Source organism: Chelon labrosus (genome assembly GCF_963514085.1).
Source record: "Chelon labrosus genome assembly, chromosome: 24".
Taxonomy (NCBI): domain Eukaryota; kingdom Metazoa; phylum Chordata; class Actinopteri; order Mugiliformes; family Mugilidae; genus Chelon; species Chelon labrosus.
The window spans coordinates 8,346,030-8,368,669 of record NC_140357.1 but is presented as its reverse complement, the minus strand read 5'-3'; the positions used below and the strand labels follow the sequence as shown (position 1 = coordinate 8,368,669).

Genomic DNA, 22,640 nt, shown 5'->3' with positions numbered 1-22,640 from the left:
GTCACCAAAGAGCGCTTGGGTTGCATTTGTTTACAACAAAGATGGCTGCCGCTGGAGAACTGAGATGTGTAGATTCTGCCATCGAGTCTGTTCTAGAAGATATCGACATCGCATTAATTTTAAAAGAGGAACAGATAAATGCAATCAAGGCATTTGTTAATCAGAAAGATGTTTTTGCCGTCCTTCCGACGGGATTCGGCAAAAGTTTAATTGATCTGGCTCCGATGGTCGCTAAGAAGATGGGACACAATTAACATACGTCACACACTCCGTTGCTCTGATTGGTTATAGGTCTGTCCAATTGAGTGCAGAGGCATTTTTTTTCCTGGTTCGGTTGAAACACGCCCCATAATCACAGCCCAATGGAGCCGTATCAGACTCACATTCTGACTAGAATTGAGTATGGCTACGTCAGGCTCGATGTTACCATCCAATCCTCCTCTGGGCATTGTTCCAGGAATTTCGGAAATGCCGATCAGCCGGCTGCCAGAAACTCGGCTGCTGAGAATGCGGCCGGGCCTGTTTTTCCACCGCGACAGGTGCATGTTATAGCTCCCGCGCCCCGATAAGATTAAGATGCACACCCACCCTGAAACATTCCTGTCGTCCTGTGTGTTAATGATAAATATGTCTCCTCACGGCGCACGCATCGTCTCGTCTCTCTAATCGACGCCTGAGGATATAAAACTCAACCGTCTCAGTGTTTACATATTGAAGTCGCTGAAGCGGTGAATGCATCGCCTCGAGCTTTTAAAAGGCCCGCTGTCTCTATCACTCTGAATTACAGAGAGTTAAAAAAGTTGGCGTCTTATTGTTGTCTGGGAGTAGAAGTCACATACAAACCACACAGCAGCCGTACGGAAAACAATACATTCAATCAAATTTAAGACACCGCTGTCAGACATTTCTTTATTTTAAGGATGGCAGCTTTTGTCAACAAAGGAAATTAACTATTTTTTTTAACCCTTCTATCTTTCTCATCTTTTTATTGCTTTTTGCTATTTTTCATTCTTTTCTTTCCCGTCTCTCAGAGGGATCCGGACTACTTGAAGATATGGCTGGAGATTTTCATCAGCTCCTATGAGCGATGCCTCGACGTGGACTTCGAAAAGCCATCTTCAAGGTAACTTGTCGTCAGCCGCAACCACTCGAAGCTCCCCTCTGACATCTCACAAACCATGATTACCCTATTACAGCGCAGCTTTCTGCTCACGAGGAGTGGGTTAAAAGCCTCCTGTTACAGTATGCGTCATTCACAGCATGGCCACGCGCCGCGAAGCCTTCCACAGCACGAACCAAAATAGCACCACAACAGATGCTTCTGTGCAGAGCTGTTACATTGCTGCTGCAGGTGATGCGCCGGCTTGTGTTGCTCGTGCAGCATCCGGCCCGTATGTGGGGTTTAAATTGTTTGCTGACACCACGGCGACCGGTGCTGCCATTTATGCCTGTCACATTTTTATAACGCCGCGCCTCTCCGTTACATCCCTCCTCCTTTGACTCTCCCATCCTCTCCTGCGTTTCATCTGATTTCCTAATTCATCCTCCCTCAGCTGGGTCTTTCTTTGTCCTCTGTCTTCTCTTCATTTTCCTCTCTTCCCCCGCCTCCTTCCATCTCTGCCTTCCACTGCAGCTGCCACATGTGTCTGCATGTCTGGCTGCATGCTCTCTCTCTCTCTCTCTTCCTCTCTCGATGCAGCATACATGCAGTTTTTCCTAGTATGCACCAGGGATTCATGTGATTGATTGTCTGCTCCTTCAAATTAACCCGCCCTTATGTACAGTACAGTACAGGACGCTGCAGTGCCTCCATTATAAACTCCTACATTATTACACACTTTGCCAAACCTGAAGCTCCTGTGCCTGCTGTATGAGCCCCATGCTTCTGTGCCTCCAGGCCAGAGGAGCTTCCCCCGGTGTTAACGCTCCTCCCAGACAACATCCTGCAGGTTTTGCGCCACCAGCTACTGCAGTGCGTCCAGAAAGCCTCTGACGGCCTGGAGCCCGAGCAGCAAAACCTGGCGCTGCTGCTGCTGAAGTTCCTCATCATCGTCTGCAGGTCAGGATAGTAAACGCACACATATTGTAACCGTGTTTTCTACAAATCGGACTGCAGTGCACCGTGGTATCTGAAATAATTTCTCAAATTAATGGAATTTAAAGCAAGTGATGGATAAATTAACAGTTGACTTGTCCTCTATTTGTGTCCCTGTGTGTGTGTGCATGGTTCTTAAAGGAACCTGTCCAACGTGGAAGAGATTGGCACTTGCTCTTACATCAATCACATCATCACCATGACAACACTCTACATTCAGCAGGTCAGACTCCTCCCCCTCTCCTGCGACATGTGTTAATATGCAACATATATACATATAACTGCTCAAACAATATGATATCAGTTCTACATGGTGTCTCAATGAGACTGTGTGTGTGACGTTACAGCTGAAGAGTAAGACCAAAGAGAAGGAGATGGCGGACCAGAGTCAAGCGGAAGAGTTTGTCCGCCACGCGCTGGCGTTCTGCGAGAGCCTCTACGACCCGTACCGCAACTGGAGACATCGAACATGCGGGTATAAAAGCTTCCACTCGCTCGTGTTCTCATCTGTCAAACAGGTCGTGGTGAAAAACCAAAATCTATAGACTATAGCTCTTCTGTAAACGCTTGCTTTAAACAGTTAACACCCCTTAGGCTGTGAGTTTAGAGCAAGGATGTGGCAGTGAGACTACAATAGGAAGTAATAGAAGTACTGTACATCAGAGTTAACCACCTTTTTAGGAGATAACCACTTTTAGAGCTTATTATTTCAGCTATTATCTTGGCATACTGATGCCACATCCTCATCATAGTCACAGCTTAGTTATAAAATGGCTAATAAGTTCACCTCCACTCTGCAGCACGTCCTTCGTGTCCCACGAGGGATCCTGTCAAATAAAGTTGTCAGTCACTTATAAGCCTGTCACACTTTCGGTGGCGTGAGCAGGCAGTTTTATTGAAGATACAGATTCCTGCCCTACAGGATTACATTGCTGGAATTCATCCAGATATAACACTCAATTATTTCTACCCAGATACAGGGGAAATCCTCAAATTATACTTCATGTTTGCCCAAGAAGATTAAGTGCCCTTCACTTTTTGCTGTATGTGTGTTTTTTTATTTTCTCCCAGGGAACAGCTGGGTACAGTAGAGAGGAGCAGGCAGAAGTACAAGGCAGCGCCGCTCACCGTTGAGTTTGTTCCTTTCTTTTACCGTAAGTCCCACTTTTAAATCTATTACCACTTTACATGTAATGGCGTATGCGGTCCGGTGTCCTGCTTCGTGGACGAGGAAGCAAACCTCAGCTCGATTACAGAACAAACCTCTTCTCGTCCACCATCTTTCTTTCTAAGTGCTCCCCTTTTCAGTCGCCCTCTCTCCCGCTGCCTCCTTCTCTTCCCTCTCCGGTTCCCCTTCAATCCACTCTTTGTGTCTCTTTTTTTTTTTTCCTGTTTGCCTGGCGTCGGGATGAGCAGACAGTGAATGGTGTCTGCAAAGCCACTTCAGCTGGCGGCCATTTTGAACAAATACTCGCTTCTGTCCCACGTCTTGTGTGTGGCTGCTGTGGTTTGGCACAAAAGATAACACCCAAGGCCCAGCCAGAAAGACTGTGTTTCTTTTCATGTTTGTGTTTTGTTTTTTTTTTTCCTATGTGTGCGTAAGAGTAATGCACTGCGCTCCGTATATTAATTTTATAGTAGTATAAGAATCTAGTTTGGTATTTGCGTGATTGGATTAAAGGAAGCAGACCTAACGGAGCCAAAATGTCAGATTCATTTTCTCTAGTCGGGACATGTTGACAGATGAGTTAATGGATGACTGGGACCACCATGACCCAGAGGTTGCCAGAAGGGCTGCTGCATGCCTGTGTGTCTTTGTGCACTGTGTGCGAGTCCTATCTCTGCTATCTGTAGCGCCTATCGAGCTTCCTCGTGCGAGTCTGTGTATAACAAATAAAGAAGTTTCCTGTGAGCTCACAGTTTTGTTTTGAGGTGATATTTGCCTAGCTGACATCATCCCTACAGATAAAACTAATGTAGTCATGTATGTGTGTGTGTGTTACAGAGTGCTTCCAGGAGAGCGAACACCTGAAAGAGAGTCTGAAATGCTGCCTGCTGCACCTGTTTGGAGCAATAGTGGCTGGTGATCAGGTGAGACAGCCCTTTAGCTGCCAGGTCACAAGCTATGCCAGCATTATGTCCTCTTCCTGGGATTGGATGAGTGCATGTTTGCTCATTAATTGTGTATTTCCTGTGTTAATCCATCAGGAAGTATGTTAAAAATGTCCATCTCATAAATAAACCCGATGCCTTTCCCTTTCCCCCTTTCATCTCTCCGTCCCTGCCAGAGGAACGCCCTCCTTGCCATCTCTCCAGCCACCATGGAGGTGCTGATGCGGGTGCTGGCTGACTGCTCAATGGGTAGCTGCTCGTCAGATGAGGGCGAGGACTGGGACAGCGAGGCCCCAGACCGCAAGGCGCTGCTGACTCTGGGCTGCCTGAGGGAGGTGGTGCAGCGCCTCCTGGCCTCCAGCTCGGACCAGCGGCAAGTGGAAATCGCCTCCGTGCTGGAAAACTACTTCAAGCTGCTCAACTCGGACCCGGCGGCCGTTGTCGCTGCCCGACAGCAGCAGCAAGCCAAGGGCCGAGTGCCGACACTGGGTCGACACTGGGAGACTCGATTTGTGGCGCTTCAAGTAAACATGCTAGGTAACAGATTTTTAAGAAGATTTCTTTTCTGTCTCGTCACCGGTACGCCCTTACGATTTCTCCTCCTGCATTTCAGACACAATCAGGGACATGTTCCTGTGTTCGGACAGGCCAGTACTACAAGCCATCTTCCTCAACAGCAACTGTTTTGAGCATTTAACACGACTGCTGCAGAACAGCAAGGTAAAAAGCACAGCTCTTTATTTCCGAGACTCAGATATGATCTGCTCTAACCTCTCTCTCAAGTCTTTGGTTGTACTTGATCGTATCTTGGATCTGATGCAAGATCCTAGGGCTGTTTGTTTTTTAGAATCTGATAAGGAGGAGCCGCTGTGAAGTAGTGTGGCACAGCCCGCTGCTTTTCTTTCATTCGGCTGTGTAAAGGAGAAATGTTGTAATCGTTCTTTTATAGGAGGTTGTTTTTAGATCTTGTGGGAGAGTGGCAATAACACAATGTAAAATAATCTGCAGTGTAAATATACTAGCAGGATATGCCAGTCATATCAAAACTGAAAGTGCGTAATCAGTCACAATCATCAGATCTATAGTAAAACTGCAGCAGCTAGATATTTTATAATTGTGTTGTTTAGATACATATATGGTTTATCTTGTGTGTCATGTTATTCCAGTATCAGTGTGAGATAGAGCATTTTGCCACCTTGCATGTTTACCTCCCCACAGCAAGGCTGGATCACCAACACGCCTCCACGCAGCGCGACCCCACCTCCGCCGAGGGTCATGGCTTTTAACCTCTCACCCTCTCCTCCTCCCCACCCCCACCACTTACAACATCTCTCCTCCCTCCTGCACTGTCCTCTGTCTCTCTCCCCCCTCCGTCTCCATGTTCTCTTTTTCTACAAAGCCTCCCCCCACGTGCTATGTTGACATGTTGCCTGTTGTGTGTGTCAGCTGGTTAACGCTAGGTGCACGGCGGCAGACAAGGACCAGAAAGATATAACCAACAACAGGTTACTGACAGGAGAGAGGGACATTCAGGTACAACGAGAAAGACCCTGACCCTCCCCTTCCACACCATCCACTCCCCTCCCGCGCCCTCATCCTCATCTGCTGCTGCCAAGTCCCACCACCTTCACCTCACCAGAGCCACTCCACAGCAAGACCCACGCACTGCTTTGCCTCAGATAATAAATTGGACCATTTAAATGTCAAACTTTACTCTTCACTCACCGATCTAACCCTGCAGGTTATAAAAGGTGAAGTGAAATGAAGTTAAGACCCTTGAATGGTGTAGTGTCAGCTATCAGTCAGAGCTCTTCACTGGATCATCTCACACAGAGAGATCACTTGTTCCCCTCAGAGTATACCCGCTTCCACTCTGCTCTTTGTACTCTGTGTTTTTCTCTATTCACAGAGCAACCTTTTATCAGGTATAATCCCTCCATTGATCTGAATATTGTGAGTACAGGTGGACAAACCCTGCACGAAGAAAGCACAAGCACACACAGATGTGCCTTTGTTTTATAGCAGCTGTAACTTGATGCTATAACCTGTTTGTTAGGTTTAAAGCATTAAGCTTTTGTTATCTCCAGGGTAAGCACCTAATGTGAGTTAAACTAAAGTGCTAAGTGCCCCGTTAGAAGTCCAACTTTGGTGTCTTGCTGTGCAGTGACTTCTTTGCCTCCTTCACAGCTTTTTTTTTTTGCCATTTTCAGTTTCCTCCTCACACCTCCCTGGCCCTCTCTACTACTCTCTTCCCCCCTCCACATCGTCCTGGTTTTGGTTTTCTGCGGTATACTGTGGGCTCTCCTGGAATGCTATCACAATGGCCTTGTGTGTGTACTCACTGAGTTCAGTGGTTTGAGGTGATCTGGACTCCGTGATGACGATGATGATCTGAGTTTTTAATTTTTTGTTTGTTGCCACAGTACCTCTCCAGCCGGTCCGAGACTCTCTGTCCAAAGCTGCATGTTAATTTGACCCGCTGTCTGACCCAGAGACATGGTGGACATGAGCAGGACAGAGCTGGATGGAGATGTGTTTGTGTTTATGGTCATGGTTTCGCTTGTGTTTATGGGTTGCATGCCTTTGTGTTGTTTGTGTGTGTGAGCGTTTCAGAAAGAAAAAGAAAAAGAAAAAGAGAAGAGAGCTTCCTGTTCCAGTCACGTCTTCATGCTATTAAAAGGATTGCTTTTTACCTGGAGCAGAAAGACAACACTTTCTTTATCTTCACTTTCACATCTGCAGTACAAGCTTTGAAGCCAGCCTCTACTGCAGTGAAAAACAGAGTCCTAACCATCATCAGCGATTTTACTCACATTTCACTAATTGAATCAATACCCAAGGCATCTACTTAAATCGATCTATATATCTTACGGCCTTTAATACCTTGACTATTTTAGCATTGGCTTCAAATTGTCTGCATGCTTTGGAAAAAAAGGAGCTTTGATGTGTGACCAATCATCTTTTACTACCTATTCGGTCTGCTAAAAGATAAAGTGGTTAGCTGTAGCTGAGTTAATGTTTTGTTTTTGTTTTTTTCCAGGTGTTTCAAGGGCGACTAGACTCCCTTGCTGTAGCAACCATCAAAGCCCTGACCACAGTGATGCACAAATCTCCAGCTGCAAAGGTAATGCTGACTTTCGTCCTTATTTACTCTTCTGCACACTATTTGGCAAGGCTGTGTCACCCTGTTGGAAATGTATGATAATGATAATAACTAGAATGTATTGCTCATTTTTTGGTGTGTTACTTTCCTGAACACAGATAAGCATTTACCAGATATGTGATAAAAAAAAACAGTACATTATTAATTAGATTAAAAATACAACAAAAGTTTTAAAAATCACATTTCACGCTGACAAGAGAACAAAAGTAACAATGGGGTGATGTGTTTTTTTCTCAGCTTTAGTTTGAAGAGTGAATAAATTTACTAGAGTCATAACTTTTTCCAGATCAGAACACAAATAGTTTAATTTTAAATAAGTAAATGGGGAAAACCACAGGGCCTGGAATTGAGCCTTGAGGTACCCCACAATTAAGTGGGGTTACTGCACTGTGCAGCATTTATACAAAGCAGAAGGTAGTTTATTTATCAATAACAGATTTTTGTCATTTCCTTTTTTTATCACCCCTGTAGGAGGTTTTTAAGGAAAGGATCGGTTACAATCACTTGTACGAAGTGCTCATCTCTCTTGGCCAGCCATCCCGACACCTTCTTAAAGAGCTGATGAACATGGTGAGAAAAAGATTGTCTTTGCTGTCTGTTGTTAATCTGTCTTGTAGACCTGTGTTAGCTCTCTATATTCTGGGGCTCTATAATGTTTCCTGTATTTACGTGTCTAGGCAGTGGAGGGTGAACACACCTCAGTGGGCCTCCTGGGCATCAGTAATGTGGAGCCGTTGCTGCTGCTCGTCCAGTGGCTCCCAGAGCTGGACTCATCAGAGCTGCAGCTCTTTACGGCCGATTGGCTCCGCCGCCTCAGCTGCCTCAACCGCCAGACCCGCGCCACCTGCGTCAACGCCGCCATGGTCATGCAAGCTCTAGCTGTTCTGGAGCGCCACGAGCGACTCCACCGAGCTTGTGCTGAAAGCCTGTTGGGACTAGTAGGCTCGCTCGGTTCCCAGTCTCTGAGTGCCAGGGAGCTGCTGGGGCTCCTGCGCCTCCTCAGGCCTCCAGAGTCCAGCCAAGCTCATCCGCACGTAGGTCCCGCCCTGAGAGCCCTCCTGGCCATGGTGCGCAAGCAGGGCCTGGAGTGTGCCATGCAGTACTTTGACCTGTCACCGAGCATGGCGGGAATTGTGGTTCCAACAGTGCAGCGTTGGCCGGGGTCTGCGTTCAGCTTCCTCGCTTGGTTGTCGCTGGACCAGGACCAGCTCGGCCCACTCAGTAAAGACAAGAGGAAACAGCTGTACAGGTGAGAGGAGTGTTCACTTTCACTATACTCTCAATTCTTTACAAATTATTTATAGTTTTAGCAGCAAATGGGACTTTGTTGTATGTAAGTTAAATTCTTAATTTATTGTTTTATTCCGTACAGCTTTTTTACCCCTGGAGGGACGGGGTTTGAGGCCTTTATTAGCTCCGCAGGTGTGCTGGTGGTGGCAGTATGTACAAAGAAGGAGTACGTCACAGTCATGCTACCTGACTACTGCTTCTGTGACTCTCTCTGGGTGAGTCAAGTGACCCGTCGCCTTTTCTTGGGCTCAAAATTTTGAATATTTTTTATATTTGCTTAGAAGAAATTGAATGTCTCGTGCTGTGGATTGATTGAAGAAGGTCAAAGGAGGTACAGCGTGTCTTAATTTCTGTCTACAGCACAGCATCGGTGTGGTGCACGTACCTGGAAAGAGGCCGTTCGGACAGAGTCTTGTCTACATTTATGTGGATGGACAACAGAAACTGTCTGCCCCCCTCAAGTACCCCACCATGACGGAGGTGAGACCACCAGTTTCTTGGCAGCTTGGATCCACTCCACCTACGTTTTGCTCTTTCTAATGTATTTTAGCTATGATATTTGACCGTCATATGTTGTTCTTCTGTCCTCCTCCCACAGCCGTTCACCTCCTGTTGCATTGGCTCAGCAGGCCACCGCACCACCACTCCTCCGCCCTCCCAGATCCCAGACCCCCCCTTCTCCTCCGCCACCACGCCCACCACCCGCTCCTCGCTGGGCGGGATCCTGTCGCCGCAGACCTGGGGAGGGCTGCTGGGGGGGAAGCCCGAGTCTGTGACTAAGCTTATTTCAGCGGGGACCCAGGACAGCGAGTGGGGAAGCCCCACGTCGCTGCAGGGCCAGCTGGGAAGTGTCATGGTGTTTCATGAACCCCTGCAGAACAACCACATAAAAGCCATCTGCAGCGCCGGTAAGCACGGGAAGAAGAAGAAGAAAATTAAAGTGTCGTGGCATGATGCAGACGTAGTTTTTAAGACCACAACATAGATCAAGTAAAAGCTTAAGATCATTTCTCTTCACAGGTCCAAACTGTATCTCTCCATTTAAAGCCCAGGAATCAGAACTTGGTGATCTTTCCACCAAACTGCTGCTGCACTACTCACCTAAGGTAACGTCACCACTGCGGTCTCAGCCGTCCCTCCCCGTCGGCCACATAACGGCGGCAGCTGTTGGGATTGTGCAAGCTTGTTTAACATACTGATGGATGTTTTTCTTGTTGCGGCCCTGGCGGTTGCTTGCGCAGTGGGAAGTTGTTTGTTGCTGCTTACTAAAGTCGGCCGTTCTGTTTACAGGCGTGTAGAAACCCCATCTGCCTGGACCTGTCTCCAAACATGCTGCACGGACGCCTGACGGGGAACAAAGTCGTCAACTGGGACATTAAGGTTTGCAGAGGACGCAGCTCACGGCCGTCACGTTAATCGCTCAAATGTATTGGCGCGTAAAGTGTATTTGAATATGTATCGATCTGTGGCAGGATATGATTAACTGTGTGGGCGGCCTGCCAGTGCTCTTCCCCATACTGGAGCAGCTGGCTCTGGTGACTCCTGATCAACAGACCAGCGATCCTGCAGCAGGATCAGATTTCATCACGCCTGATGTGACCACCCCTGCCGATGGAGACTGGGTCATCCTCCCATCTAACAGGGCTTCAGGTGTGCGAGATGGTGTACGCAGCGTGTGGGAACAAATGTGCATATGCAGCATGTGGGGGCAAATGTTTATTTATTTTTTCCGTCTCAGAGGCGCGCCTGGAGAAGAATCTAGTGGCCACTTTCCTGTTAGTGCTGAAGCATTTCCTGCAGAGACACCCGATCAACCAGGAGACTCTGCTCCACTCGCACGGTGTCGGTACGCTTGGAGCTCTGCTGCAGAAGGTGATTAGCACAAAAAAACGTATTTCTGCCCAAAAATTTGCACCAAAGACCAGATGTATTTAAAAATGTGCTCCTGGCCTGATGCTGACAGTTTCATTATCACACTTAATCCTGCATGAATCATTATCATTAGCTCATATGTCATTTTTTTCAGTGCTTTCAGTGAACATATGGTTTCCTGTTTTCCTTCCTGCACTTACATAAATGGAGGAATGACTGTGATATGCTGAGTTAACACTTTTGACTTATATGCAGGAAGATCATTGGCCATTTTTTGCACAATGAAATGTATTTCACTAATGCTTTTGTTACCAAAGGGACGTAAGCCTTTTGTTTTTCACCCAATTCAAACTGGATTAGTCTGATTATGAGAGAGCTTGTATAGGATTAATTACAAGTCCCTGATTGACTATTTTTGTTTTAAGGGGTCACCATTCCTAATTGCATTCCTTATCGAGTATCACTTTTTATGCGTTCGCCTCGTCCGTTTTGACCCCGTCTGAAGTTTTATCTGTGTTTCCTTCACGAGCTCATGCTTTAATTCTCCGCTCTCCTCCTTCCTTCTTCTGCCTTTTGTCTGCTGCAAGTGCCTCTGTATTTGTTTGTGCAGCGAGCGCTTGGAAGTAGCTCAGTCAGCATTTACACCATGGAAAAATAAAAGCCTCCACAGAGAACCCAGATAAAATCTAAATGTTTTAGATGTGGCCATGGTGGCTCGAGGCAAAGTAACCGCACCCCGTAACTGGTAAACATCCAAATAAACCACACTTCCTTATGTTATCAGTTCATACTTGCTTGTTAACAAGCCCCTTTGTGGTTTATGTGTGTCTTTTTGTTTCTTTAAAAGCTCATTTTCATATCATCTGTGGACACTGCTGTGCTCTGACCCCTCTGTCTGTGTCACCGCTTTGCATCTGTCTGCATCTGAAACGGATTTAGTGGCGCAGATAAATAAATACGTGTTGTTTGTGTGTGTGTGTGTGTGTGTGTTTAGCTGCCGGCAGGTCACGCAGACGTCAGCGTGCTGGTCGCTATGCAGCTGCTGATAGAGCAGGTGACGTACGAGAAGAACCAGGCCCTGCTGCAGCAGCTCCACACACATCTGCTGTTCAACTTCAACATCTGGAACAAGGGAGACTTCCCTCTGCGCATAGGTTAGATCAGGCAAAACTCAAAGAAGGGAAAATAGTTATTGATCTGTTTGGTCTGATTTTACACAAAGCAGAAAATTGTATCTGTTTAGATTGTGTGTCCCTGATTCAAACAGTTTCTCTCCTTTTTTTCCTCTCCTAATGAAGGTCATATCCAGTATATGTCCACTGTCATCAAGGACAACCGGAAGCAGTTCAGGAAAAAATCTGGAGTTCAGTTTCTGTTGGACACCACGCGCCTTTACTATGGGTAAGACTCTGTTCCCCCAAAGTTCACACCGATTTTTACATTTTTAAATGTTTTCACCGAACTAAACTAGAGTTTGCCATCTGCTCCGCACTTCAGGAAGAACACTAATAAAGAGAGTGACCTGAGCGAGGATGACATTCGCACCATCCGCGCGTCCCTGTGCGGCCTCATCAAGTACTACATCAGCAAGGGCATGTCCCAGGAGGAGATGCACAGCATTCTGGGATACATCGCTGCCATTGGAGATGAAGACCAGGTAAGAGTCAGATATTATAGGAGGGGGCTTAAATACATGGCATAGCAGGCAGAGAGGATAGATGAAATTATCATATGGACTGCAATACATGAGGCTCCCCCAGAACTGGACCATGGGAATGCAACCTTGAACAAAAAGGTTAATTAATTCACACGGAGCCAATGAGACGCTGGTTAAAAAATAAATAAATAAAAGCCTGAGGTGTGTGAGGCCAGCATCTATCAAATATGGAGTAGGTTAAGTTATTATTAGTGCATCCACGCCAGATGACCCATTTATTGTGAAACTGGTTAATCCCAACAACTCTTGCCATTAGAGGATTGTAAAAAAAAAAAAAAAAAAAAAAGGAGATGACCTTTTACTACAGGATTTCCAACTGCAGCGTGGCCTCTGCAGGAAGCTGCCCGCTCATTTCCCGCCTGGCAGCTGGTTCGCCATCCTCTCGTATTCTCCGCATTATTTTTAAATATTTTCCTCGCTGTAAGCAATACCCGACAGCGGCTGTTGAGTGAAAAAAAAAAAAACGCACTTGCTGAATTGTTTTCCTCTGCGTCTATAACGTTCCAACACTCGGCAGCCTCTCCGTCTCTTTGCATATCCGCTTATGCTCTATATATATATATATATATATATATATACACGCCTGCCTCACCGTCTATGAACATATGGTCAATATAGTCCTCCTCCCTTAGTAGACATCTGCCACTTCTCTCATACTATTAATCCATTCATGAAGCCAGATTGAGTTTTCAAATGTACATTTAATGTAATTTTTAGTTAAACTTTGTCTCCATATGCTTTGTCTGGATGAAGCAACTAGTCTTCAATAACAGAATCAACAATCGGCCTTGGGTTGTGTGTGTGTTGCAGCTTTGTGGGGTCCTGGAGCTATTACTCAGCCTTCTCCAGAGCAGTCCGTCCCGAGACCAGCTCTTCCTGCTCCTCTTCGAGCCCGCCGCGGCCGACTCGGCTTATGCCCTCCTTCTGAACAACAAGCACTCGGATCGCCTCAGAGAGCTCGTCTTCAAGGTGAGCCGCGCCGACTGACGATGCGAAACCGTCAATCGTACTCGGCTTTTTTTTTTTTTTTTTTTAAATGTCTGTTCGCCCCCTGTACAGCTGTTTGAGCGGATGTTGCGCTGCGACCGCGTCTATGAGAAGAACAAGCAGCGGCTGCGGCTGAGGGAGGCGGGCTACGCCGGGCTCTCGCTGCTCTTCTCCGAGCTTCACATCACGCCCACCCTGATCCGCTGCCTCCTCAACCAGGTCCTCCATACAGGTCAGTTTTAGCTGTACTTCCTGCTTTGGGGCTAGGTCGCTTGTATATATTAAATGTATTCAGCCAAGGGCAAGTCTTCAGTCAAATTGTCAGACTGAACAGGGGTCCTTTGATTTTTATTTATTTTTTCTTGGTCCATTATCCTGAGTGCCATTACGTGATTACTCCCTGAATTAATGGAATCAGTTTTGTTAAGCCAGTACATTCCTTTAACAGGGAAGCAATATGCAGCAAATGTATCTCCACCAGCACACACAGTACAACACTATACAGTACAACTGTAAAGGCATTGTGTTCATGTGTGTCTGCAGATCATGTGGTGAACTACAAGGACCTGATGGCTCTGGTCCAGATCACTCATCGAGCCGGGCCGAGCGTACGCCTCATCGTCTGCAAGAGGGTGAGGGAGCAACTGCAGACTGTTGCACTATTAATTACAGATATTGAACTCGGGTAGACACAGGAAGAAGAGAGAAGAGTCCAACAATCGATTTCTATCTAGTTTGCTTTCCATTTCTTCTCTTTATGCTGTGTTTTACAATTTACAATCACACAAACGACCTGCAGATCTAAATTTCTCTCACTTCCCCGTGCGGTAATTATTAAAAGTTGCCTTCCTTGTCTTCAGGTGTACCAGCTGCTACAATCCCAACAGGAGGCTGCCGTTCAGATCTCAAGGCAGCAGTGTTGGCAAGACACCCTCATGCGCCTGTACCTGCGGGGCGACGGGTCGTTGCCGCTGCGTAACTCCGACACCATCAGCACATGCAGCCTGGAACTGAGCCGGACCAGCGTCAGCAGCGCCAATCGCCTCGAGCTGCCGCTGGAGAGGAGGGCGCGGGCCGGCAGCTCTGGCCGCCTGGACCGCCTGGAGGACGACCGCATCAGCATAGGGGACACCCGCTCCGTGGACAGCCTGGACAACGGCGACGTCATCTCGCTGCTGGACACGCCGTCTTCCTCCGCCTCCACCGAGCCGCAGCTGCACGGCAAGCCCTGGGTGGTGGGGAAGTCGGGGGGCTTGATGCTGGATCTGTCCCACGTGCAGGCCTATGAGGGCGCGGAGAGCGGGAGCCAGACTCCTGGGAGCATGCCCAGCACACCGTCGCCGCTGGAGAACTCAAAGCCTTTCCCGGGGAGCTCAGGGGAACGAGATGCAACTTCCTCCCTGGCTGAAGACAGCTTTCTCTTTAGTGACAACATCTCACTGGGAGAGTCCTTTAACAATGCTGAGGTGAGATAGGAGTTACGTGACAACAACGCGACCAAAGTAGATGGTTAAGATGGGAGATAGTGTGTGGTAAACCATTAAATATCCTGTCTTCCACTGAAGACATAGGCAGTATGCTCTCTTTCATACAATAGTCAGTAATCTGAGGTTGCCTTAATGCTACTAAACAGCAGGAGCTTCCGACTGACTCGGTGAAATGTCACTGCCAGCCCAGGGAGCCCAGCTCTGGCTTTCATCTGTTGGGCTCTTTATCGTTATTTCAGTGTCTCACTGGAGGGGAGAGGTGGAAGAGAGAGACAACCTGTCTCCTCCTGCAGCAGGAAGCTCTTAGTTACAGTAGCTAATGTTTGAGCATTTGATTTTTCTCTGCAGCATACATTTTGTTAGGATGTAAATGTCCCATCATTCAAGACAAACCAGATTGTATCAGAGACACATTAAAACTGTGCCATGTGAAGAAAAACAATTAAGTTAAACACAAATTAGTTAAGTTTCATTTATAAATCCAGTGATGAGCCTCTCTCTCTGATGTTGTGTCGCCCCCTAGAGGGCAGAGGAGGAGCTGTGCAGCATGCTGCTGGAGATCGTCCTGTGTGTGATGTGGCGAGGAGTCGAGGGATCCGATGATTCAGCGTGGCTGGAGCGTGGTCAGGTCTTCTCCGCTCTCACCAAACTGGGGACTGCCAACGAGCTGCTGCTTCCTGTCGACCAAATCAAGCTCAGGTCTGCGGTCGTGTTTGAAGTTTGGAATTTCCCTGGAGACGGTCTTACTAACAGTAACTAACTCTCTTTCTTCTCTAGTTTAATGGAGCGTATGCTGGAGTGGGCGGTGAGTGATAACCGAGAGGCGTCAGCTGCTACTTTGCCGCAACACACGGAGAACGCAGTGCGGCTGCTGCACATGGTACAAGACTTCCTGCAGGCGGAGGGCCTGGTCAATCCGGCGCTGTGGACGGAGAAGGTGCTGGAAGAGACTGTGACACTGATGGACAGCCTCATGGTGTGGTACTCTTCTGGCACGCAGTGGTTCCAGCTCTCCCAAGTTGGGCTGAGACTCCTCCTGGGCTTCATGGCTCAGGAAGACCCTGAGGTGAACTTTTATTTCCAGTTATTATTCTCAATTTCTTCACACCATGCACACGAAATAATAAATGAACTCCGTCCCAGGTGTGTGCCATGGCCACTGCCAAGCTGAACGGCATCCTGCAGACCAAAGAGGTCTCCAGCCAGGACGAGGCCTGCTACCTGCTGGGGAAGGTGGAGGGGATCCTGCGGCGCTCTGTTCAGGAGCAAACGGAGGAGACGTACTCCTTCCTGGTCCCACTGCTGCGAACGCTGCTCTCTAAAGTCCACCGCCTCCTCTACATGGAGCTGCACCTGCCGCAGCTCCCCGATACCAACGGAAGCCCGTCCTTCTTTGAGGACTTCCAGCTGTACTGCAACTCGCCCGAGTGGCGCGTCTACCTCGACAAATACGTAAGAGACGAACATTCACAGTTCCTGTTGTTAGAATTGAAGACGATACAAAGAAAATTATTTACTAGTTTTTGCTCTTATCCGTCTGCAGATTATCCCGTACATGAAGCAATACGAAATCGAGATGTTCAGCCAGGGTCACGAAACCATGGCTCTGTACTGGAAAGAGTGCTACGAGGCCTTCATGGTCAGCTTGCACAAGAGGGAGAGGGAGCGGGGCGAGAGCAAGATCCGCTTCCAGGTTAGCTGACTCAGCAGCAGCAGCCGTAATAACTACTTCTAATCTAATCTGTGTCTGGAAATAACTTTTTTCCCCGTCATCTTTCAGGAACAATTTGTGGAGCCTTTCTCCCGCCGCGGACGCCAGGAAAACCTGCGCTACAACAGCATGTTAAAGCAGCAGCACAGCCAGAACAGCGCCATCATCAGGCAGTGGAAGGCAGCGCGGCGGGGGCTGGTGTGTGAGAGAGGGCCCTGGGCTGACAGGTGCTTACTTAACATTTATCTTCTCCATTTCTGTGCAAATTTAGGGATTTTATCAAAACATTAAACACAACGCAGGTCAAATGTAATTACAGCAGCATGTATAGATCTATTACAAGTGTGCTTTGTATTCATTCCTAACAGGCAGCAGGATGAGATGCACTGGAGGGTGTCCAGTGCTGAGAACTTCTCCCGAATGAGACTGAAGCTGGTCCGTAATTACAACTATGATCCGCACCGGGAGGCCAGCGCTCTGAGAGACAACCTGGGTGAGACAGACTAGACCTAAACCTTTTAGACTCGTTGTGCATTGGTCCTGCTCCAGCGGACGTATTCAGAGGATGGTGGTGATGATGAGGGATAAGTGTGCGTACGGTGTCATGAATGCAGCCTCTTGATAAACAGATTAAAAGGGACTGACCTTGAAAATCCCCTTTAAGCCGCCTCCATTTACTTTATAAGGACGAGGTTGAGCCACTCAGCGTGGAATTTCCTAATTAAGTGTGTTCCTCGCTGGTCTTGAACTTTATGCACTAGTTTCCTTTTTAAGCAGTATTTTTTTAATCAGTACTCGTTTCAAGTTTCCAAAGACAGAATCTCAGAAATGCACGTGTCAATGTCGGTCACAGTACATCACAAGTCTCCTAAGTCTGCAAAGCTTCTGTTTATGAAACAAAAAGAAAAGGAGGCTGCAAATTCGTGATGTTATGCTCCTGCCAGGTGCGCTTTCATAGTTTGTGAGCCCTTGACAAGCGTGCTCAGAAGTTAATTTCCACCGCCCGCCACGTGATATTAACCACTCCGCCGTCTCCGAGTGCCGCGTCGCAGTTTTTAATCCCCTCTTGTCTCTCTTGCTCTCCTCAGGTGTCCATCAGCAGCGTGTAAACCCGGAGTCTCTGCTGCTGGAGGCTGTGAAGCAAGTCAAAGTCAGCGACCTGGAAGATGACATCCTGGAGCTCCCGGAGGACGACCCTGCTGCTGCCAACAACCAGTCAGTCTCCAAATACAGCCACCGCTGAGCAACTTAGATGTGATGAATTATCAAGATATTTTGTAAAACTATCCCTTTATCTGTGTGTGTGTGTCCTGCAGGGCTGAAGCAGAGGAGGCAGGCCAGAAGGAGAAACTGGTGTTGTGGGAGGATTGTGAGCTGGTGACGGTGGTGGACGTGGTCCTCGGCCGCCTTGAACTCACCACACAACACATCTACTTCTACGACAGCAGCCAGGAGAAAGAGGAGGGTGAGGAGAGAGAAGTGGATAATAGGAGAAAAGGTTCCTCATTATCTTGTAGCTTATAATAAATAAATACATGTCCTCCTTTTCTTTCCTGGAAGGAGTGGGCCACGACTTCAAATGGCCCCTGTCTCAGATTCGAGAAGTCCACCTCAGACGATACAACCTCCGCCGCTCCGCTCTGGAGATCTTCCTCATCGACCAGACCAATTATTTCCTCAACTTTAAAAAAGAGGTGACGAGCCTTGAGTTGAATAACATCACGCTTCCTTAAAGAACGCGGTCCACGAGACAAGTCTAGACCTTCTTAAGTATTGTGTCTTTATTCACAGGTGAGGAACAAGGTCTACAGCCGCATGTTGATGCTGCGTTCCCTCAGCCTTTACGGCACCCGCTCTCCTCAGGAGCTGCTCAAGGCCTCCGGACTCACACAGGTCACTGTTATTTGCGTTTAAGACTTTAAATGCCATTTGTCTTCTTGTCGCCTTCAGAGAATATTGTGCTCATTCTGATTTCCGTCACAGAAATGGGTGAACCGGGAGATTTCCAACTTTGACTACTTAATGCAGCTCAACACCATCGCGGGCAGAACGTACAACGACCTGGCTCAGTATCCAGTGGTAGGTTCACGACTGAGCTTAACAACTTTTTATTTAATTTATATCGAGGATTAATACGTGAGCTCGTGTGTTCAGTTTCCCTGGATTCTCGCCGACTACACGTCAGAGGAGCTGGACCTGTCTGACCCGCGGGTGTTCAGGGACTTGTCGAAGCCGGTGGCCGTGCTTAACGAACGCAACGCCAAGGCCGTTAGAGAGAAGTATGTTTCATTCAATAATAAAGTAAATGGTGTTTTTTTTTTTTTTTATTAGAACATTTCTGGCTCAGATTGACATTTTTAAAATGTGTCTGCCAGGTATGAGAGTTTTGAAGATCCAACGGGAACCATTGACAGGTTCCATTACGGCACCCACTACTCAAACGCTGCGGGGGTTATGCACTACCTGATCAGAGTGGAGCCCTTCACCTCCCTGCACATCCAGCTGCAGAGTGGACGGTAAGGAGGATCAGATATTACAGAGCATCTGTGCCATAGATCTGAGCCGTCTACTTAACATTCTGCCTCGACACAGGTTCGACTGTGCCGACCGGCAGTTTCACTCCATCCCGGCGACTTGGCAGACCCTCATGGACAACCCCAACGACGTCAAGGAGCTCATCCCCGAGTTCTTCTACTTCCCAGAATTTCTAGAGAACCAAAACGGTGAGGTTTGACGAAGCTGACGAGCTTCTCTTCCCCGTTCCTCTGCCTGTCCCTTGTTCTTAATGCTTGGTTCTTGCTGTCACACTCAGGTTTTGATCTGGGTCGCCTGCAGATCTCCAAGGAAAGGGTTAATGATGTTGTTCTACCCAAATGGGCCAAGTCCCCTGAGGACTTCATCTACAAGCACCGCAAAGCTCTGGTGAGATGCAGTTTCAGTTCTCCTACTGTAGGGATTACTCCCAGAAGAAAGAGTGAGGCTGAGAGAAATTGTAAAGCATTAAGTCGACTGTCGCCCCTGATTAAAACCTTAATCTAAACATAGGTTTAGTCTCACACTGGGGTGCAGTTGTCATGGATTTTCAGGGTGAGGTAAACAAAAGGAAACACAAAGCGCTGCTGAGATGGCAGGTATTTCAAATGTGAAGAGAACAAAAACTACTACGAGACATGAACTATGAGTAACAAGAATCTTGGCATAAAAAACGAGGCCTAAGAAAAGTACGACCTAAAAAGACAAGACATGGAAAAACAGTATGACGCGACAGAGGACAAAGGGACAGGCAGGACCATATATATAGACACAAGGGCAGGTGAAAACAATCAGGGCGGGGCAGACAATTACACAGGTGGGAAATCACAGGACAGGAAACAAGGAAAAGCTTAACAAAATAAAACAGGAAACTCAACATGAACGCAGGAAAATCAAAACACAGAACCATGACAAAGGCAGATATCAGTAACTACATGTGTATCGTGTGTGTTTTTGGATTGGTCGGGCCGTAACCTTCGTGTTTCTGTAACAGGAGTCGGAGTACGTGTCGGCCCACCTTCACGAGTGGATCGATCTGATCTTCGGTTTCAAACAGAGGGGCCCTGACGCGGTGGAGGCTCTCAACGTCTTCTACTACTGCACGTATGAGGGTAAAGCATCCTCTGCTAGTTAAAAGACTTGTGGCAGTTATTGCCTTTGAGCTGTGTAATATATATATATTGGTGTTGCAGGGGCGGTGGACTTGGATGCCATCACTGATGAAAAGGAGCGTAAAGCTGTCGAAGGCATGATCAACAACTTCGGTCAGACGCCTTGCCAGTTACTCAAGGTGCAGACGCGTGATAATGAAGATTTGACTCAGTGAAGCGCTCTTGTTTCTGCGTTCATGAGGATTTAAACGTCATGTGTGCATGTGTGTCTCCAGGAGCCCCATCCGGTGCGTCTGTCTCAGGAGGAAGTGGAGAAGAGGAAGGCTCAGCTGGACTCGTGTCCTTTCAGCATGTTCGAACACCTCGGCGATCTCAAGTCCTTCTTTGTTGAGGTTTCATCTCTCTTCTTCTAATTCAAGCAAAATAAATCACTTCTCCCAGCTTGTATGATTACGATAACTTGCCGTCGTCTTGTCGCAGGGCATCAGTGACAACGTCCCGCTGGTGAAGGTCGTGGTGCCCAAGAATCAGTCCCATTCTTTCATCACACAGGGGAGCCCTGACACCATGGTGAGGATTGGTTTGCTTTTGTCACGGCAATGTTTTCCTGACTGAGTAAGACGTTAGTCAGTGATGTCTCTGTTGTGGCCTCCAGGTGACGGTGAGTCAGAACTGCCTGGTCGGGACCCATGGGTGGCTGCCTTACAACAAGAACATCTCCAACTACTTCACCTTCATTAAAGACCCCACGGTGTCCAACGCCAAGTAAGAGCGGAAGAATGAAACTGCGGCACATTTAGAGTGTACGAGCCTACAGGAAATATCGTATTTCTTTGTCCACCTTCACCTAGAACCCAGCGTCTCCTGTCGGGACCCTTTGCCCCCGGCGTGGAGGTGACAGGGGGGCTGTTTGTGGTCTCCCACGACGGAAAGTTGCTCTTCAGCGGCGGACACTGGGACAACAGCCTTCGTGTCACGTCGCTGGTCAAGGGCAAGACAGTGGGACAGCACATCCGACACATGGGTAAAGAAAAGCCTTAAATCATTATCCCTTCCTGTTGGGTTTTATCCTGAAGAAGAAGCCTCCATGTCGTGACCTGATAAGACATGTTCCTGTATTAATCGTTTATTTATTATTCTCTCCCTCAGACATTGTGACCTGCTTATCAACAGACCACTGCGGCATCCACCTGATCTCTGGCTCCAGAGACACAACCTGCATGGTGTGGCAGGTTATGCAGCAGGTTAGGACAGCTGGCTTATGCACCACAAAAACACATTTACCCTGCACTATTAGCCAATTCTGTAATCAAATCTGTAATTTGTTTCCGTTCTTTGCTCTACTTGCAGGGTGGAGCTCCTGTGGGTCTCTATCCCAAACCGGTTCAGGTGTTGTACGGACACACGGATGAGGTGGTGAGCGTAAGCATCAGCTCAGAGCTGGATATGGCTGTGTCCGGATCACGGGTAAGAGGACACCATCATCCGTTGATCTATATTCATGGTTTAATCCTCCTTTAACCTGGGTGGGAAAAAAAAATGTTATCGTCCCCTCTCTCTCTCTCTCTCTCTCTCTCTCTCTCTGGGCTGCAGGACGGGACGGTGATCATCCACACGGTGCGTCGGGGTCAGTACATGCGCTGCTTGCGGCCGCCGTGCGACAGCTCCCTGCCGCTTTCTATCCTGCACGTGGCCGTGTCCTGGGAGGGTCATCTGCTGGTTCACACCTGCGTGGAGGGCAAAGCCACTCTTAAGGTGCACGCACAGACCCTGCATGACTCAATATTCCGGCAGGTTAAATTGCTTTTACAAATGTGCTTTTTTCCGTCTTCCCAGGATAAAAACGCCCTCCACCTTTATTCTGTAAACGGGAAGCACCTCTGCAGTGAGCCTCTGAAGGAGCAGTTGACAGATATGTGTGTGTCAGGCGAGTATGTCGTCATCGGCAGTGAGCAGGGGTACCTGTCCATCCGTGACCTCTACAGGTTTGTGCAGGAATTAACTGTAACGTTCGTAACTCTACGTTTAATTTCAGGGATTTAAAAGTTTTCCTTGTTTCTCCCGCAGCCTGTCTCTGTGCGCGGAGCCCATGGCCATGCGGGTGCCGGTGCGCTGCGTCTCGGTCACCAAGGAGCAGAGCCACGTCCTGGTGGGCCTGGAGGACGGCAAGCTGATCATCGTGGGCGTGGGCAAGCCGGCGGAGGTAAAGAGCTCGCTGCGGAACTACATCGCTCAGAGCCTTGAGGGATCGCCGCTCATGGCTTCCCCGCTGCTGGCCCCGCTTCGCGCTCGCTCACCGACCCGCCTTCTCCACCAGCGCGACCAGCTGGTGTTCAGCCCCGCTTCCAGCTCCCACAAACCATAACAGCTCCGGCCCCTTCTTTCCCCTTTCATTGCAGTAGATCTCACACACATGTAACCCGTACGTTGCAAAGCTTGGCCTCAATGTCCTCAAAGACCTTTTAATCCACAGTCACCTCTCGTTCTCAGGGATGGTTGTCGCCCACATTCATTTGGCTTCTCCCTTATTAAACACACACACACATCAGCGTCTGAGCCACA

At 48.0% G+C, this 22,640-nt stretch overlaps 1 protein-coding gene across 2 annotated transcripts in view; it reads left to right on the top strand.

Moving 5' to 3' along the window:
• nbeal1 (neurobeachin-like 1) overlaps positions 1-22,640 on the top strand; it is a 34,518-nt gene that overhangs the window by 8,413 nt on the left and 3,465 nt on the right. The window contains exons 2-53 of one of the 2 annotated variants that reach the window (XM_084574497.1): positions 1,032-1,123; positions 1,898-2,059; positions 2,237-2,318; positions 2,443-2,570; positions 3,167-3,249; positions 4,101-4,186; positions 4,384-4,744; positions 4,821-4,927; positions 5,654-5,740; positions 7,248-7,331; positions 7,842-7,940; positions 8,048-8,619; positions 8,743-8,875; positions 9,021-9,140; positions 9,259-9,568; positions 9,681-9,766; positions 9,951-10,040; positions 10,133-10,310; positions 10,399-10,532; positions 11,527-11,686; positions 11,831-11,933; positions 12,030-12,189; positions 13,060-13,218; positions 13,309-13,468; positions 13,780-13,868; positions 14,097-14,702; positions 15,247-15,422; positions 15,501-15,789; positions 15,867-16,175; positions 16,267-16,416; positions 16,504-16,661; positions 16,803-16,927; positions 17,523-17,649; positions 17,751-17,899; positions 17,995-18,128; positions 18,226-18,327; positions 18,418-18,513; positions 18,589-18,713; positions 18,810-18,950; positions 19,027-19,157; positions 19,247-19,356; positions 19,961-20,078; positions 20,160-20,257; positions 20,354-20,470; positions 20,559-20,648; positions 20,734-20,843; positions 20,930-21,102; positions 21,228-21,322; positions 21,429-21,545; positions 21,672-21,833; positions 21,915-22,063; positions 22,146-22,281. In XM_084574497.1, coding sequence (XP_084430623.1) covers positions 1,032-1,123; positions 1,898-2,059; positions 2,237-2,318; positions 2,443-2,570; positions 3,167-3,249; positions 4,101-4,186; positions 4,384-4,744; positions 4,821-4,927; positions 5,654-5,740; positions 7,248-7,331; positions 7,842-7,940; positions 8,048-8,619; positions 8,743-8,875; positions 9,021-9,140; positions 9,259-9,568; positions 9,681-9,766; positions 9,951-10,040; positions 10,133-10,310; positions 10,399-10,532; positions 11,527-11,686; positions 11,831-11,933; positions 12,030-12,189; positions 13,060-13,218; positions 13,309-13,468; positions 13,780-13,868; positions 14,097-14,702; positions 15,247-15,422; positions 15,501-15,789; positions 15,867-16,175; positions 16,267-16,416; positions 16,504-16,661; positions 16,803-16,927; positions 17,523-17,649; positions 17,751-17,899; positions 17,995-18,128; positions 18,226-18,327; positions 18,418-18,513; positions 18,589-18,713; positions 18,810-18,950; positions 19,027-19,157; positions 19,247-19,356; positions 19,961-20,078; positions 20,160-20,257; positions 20,354-20,470; positions 20,559-20,648; positions 20,734-20,843; positions 20,930-21,102; positions 21,228-21,322; positions 21,429-21,545; positions 21,672-21,833; positions 21,915-22,063; positions 22,146-22,281 — 8,118 coding nt within the window. The remainder of the gene's footprint in view (positions 1-1,031; positions 1,124-1,897; positions 2,060-2,236; positions 2,319-2,442; positions 2,571-3,166; positions 3,250-4,100; positions 4,187-4,383; positions 4,745-4,820; positions 4,928-5,653; positions 5,741-7,247; positions 7,332-7,841; positions 7,941-8,047; positions 8,620-8,742; positions 8,876-9,020; positions 9,141-9,258; positions 9,569-9,680; positions 9,767-9,950; positions 10,041-10,132; positions 10,311-10,398; positions 10,533-11,526; positions 11,687-11,830; positions 11,934-12,029; positions 12,190-13,059; positions 13,219-13,308; positions 13,469-13,779; positions 13,869-14,096; positions 14,703-15,246; positions 15,423-15,500; positions 15,790-15,866; positions 16,176-16,266; positions 16,417-16,503; positions 16,662-16,802; positions 16,928-17,522; positions 17,650-17,750; positions 17,900-17,994; positions 18,129-18,225; positions 18,328-18,417; positions 18,514-18,588; positions 18,714-18,809; positions 18,951-19,026; positions 19,158-19,246; positions 19,357-19,960; positions 20,079-20,159; positions 20,258-20,353; positions 20,471-20,558; positions 20,649-20,733; positions 20,844-20,929; positions 21,103-21,227; positions 21,323-21,428; positions 21,546-21,671; positions 21,834-21,914; positions 22,064-22,145; positions 22,282-22,640) is intronic. The other variant, XM_084574498.1, reaches the window with a different exon arrangement.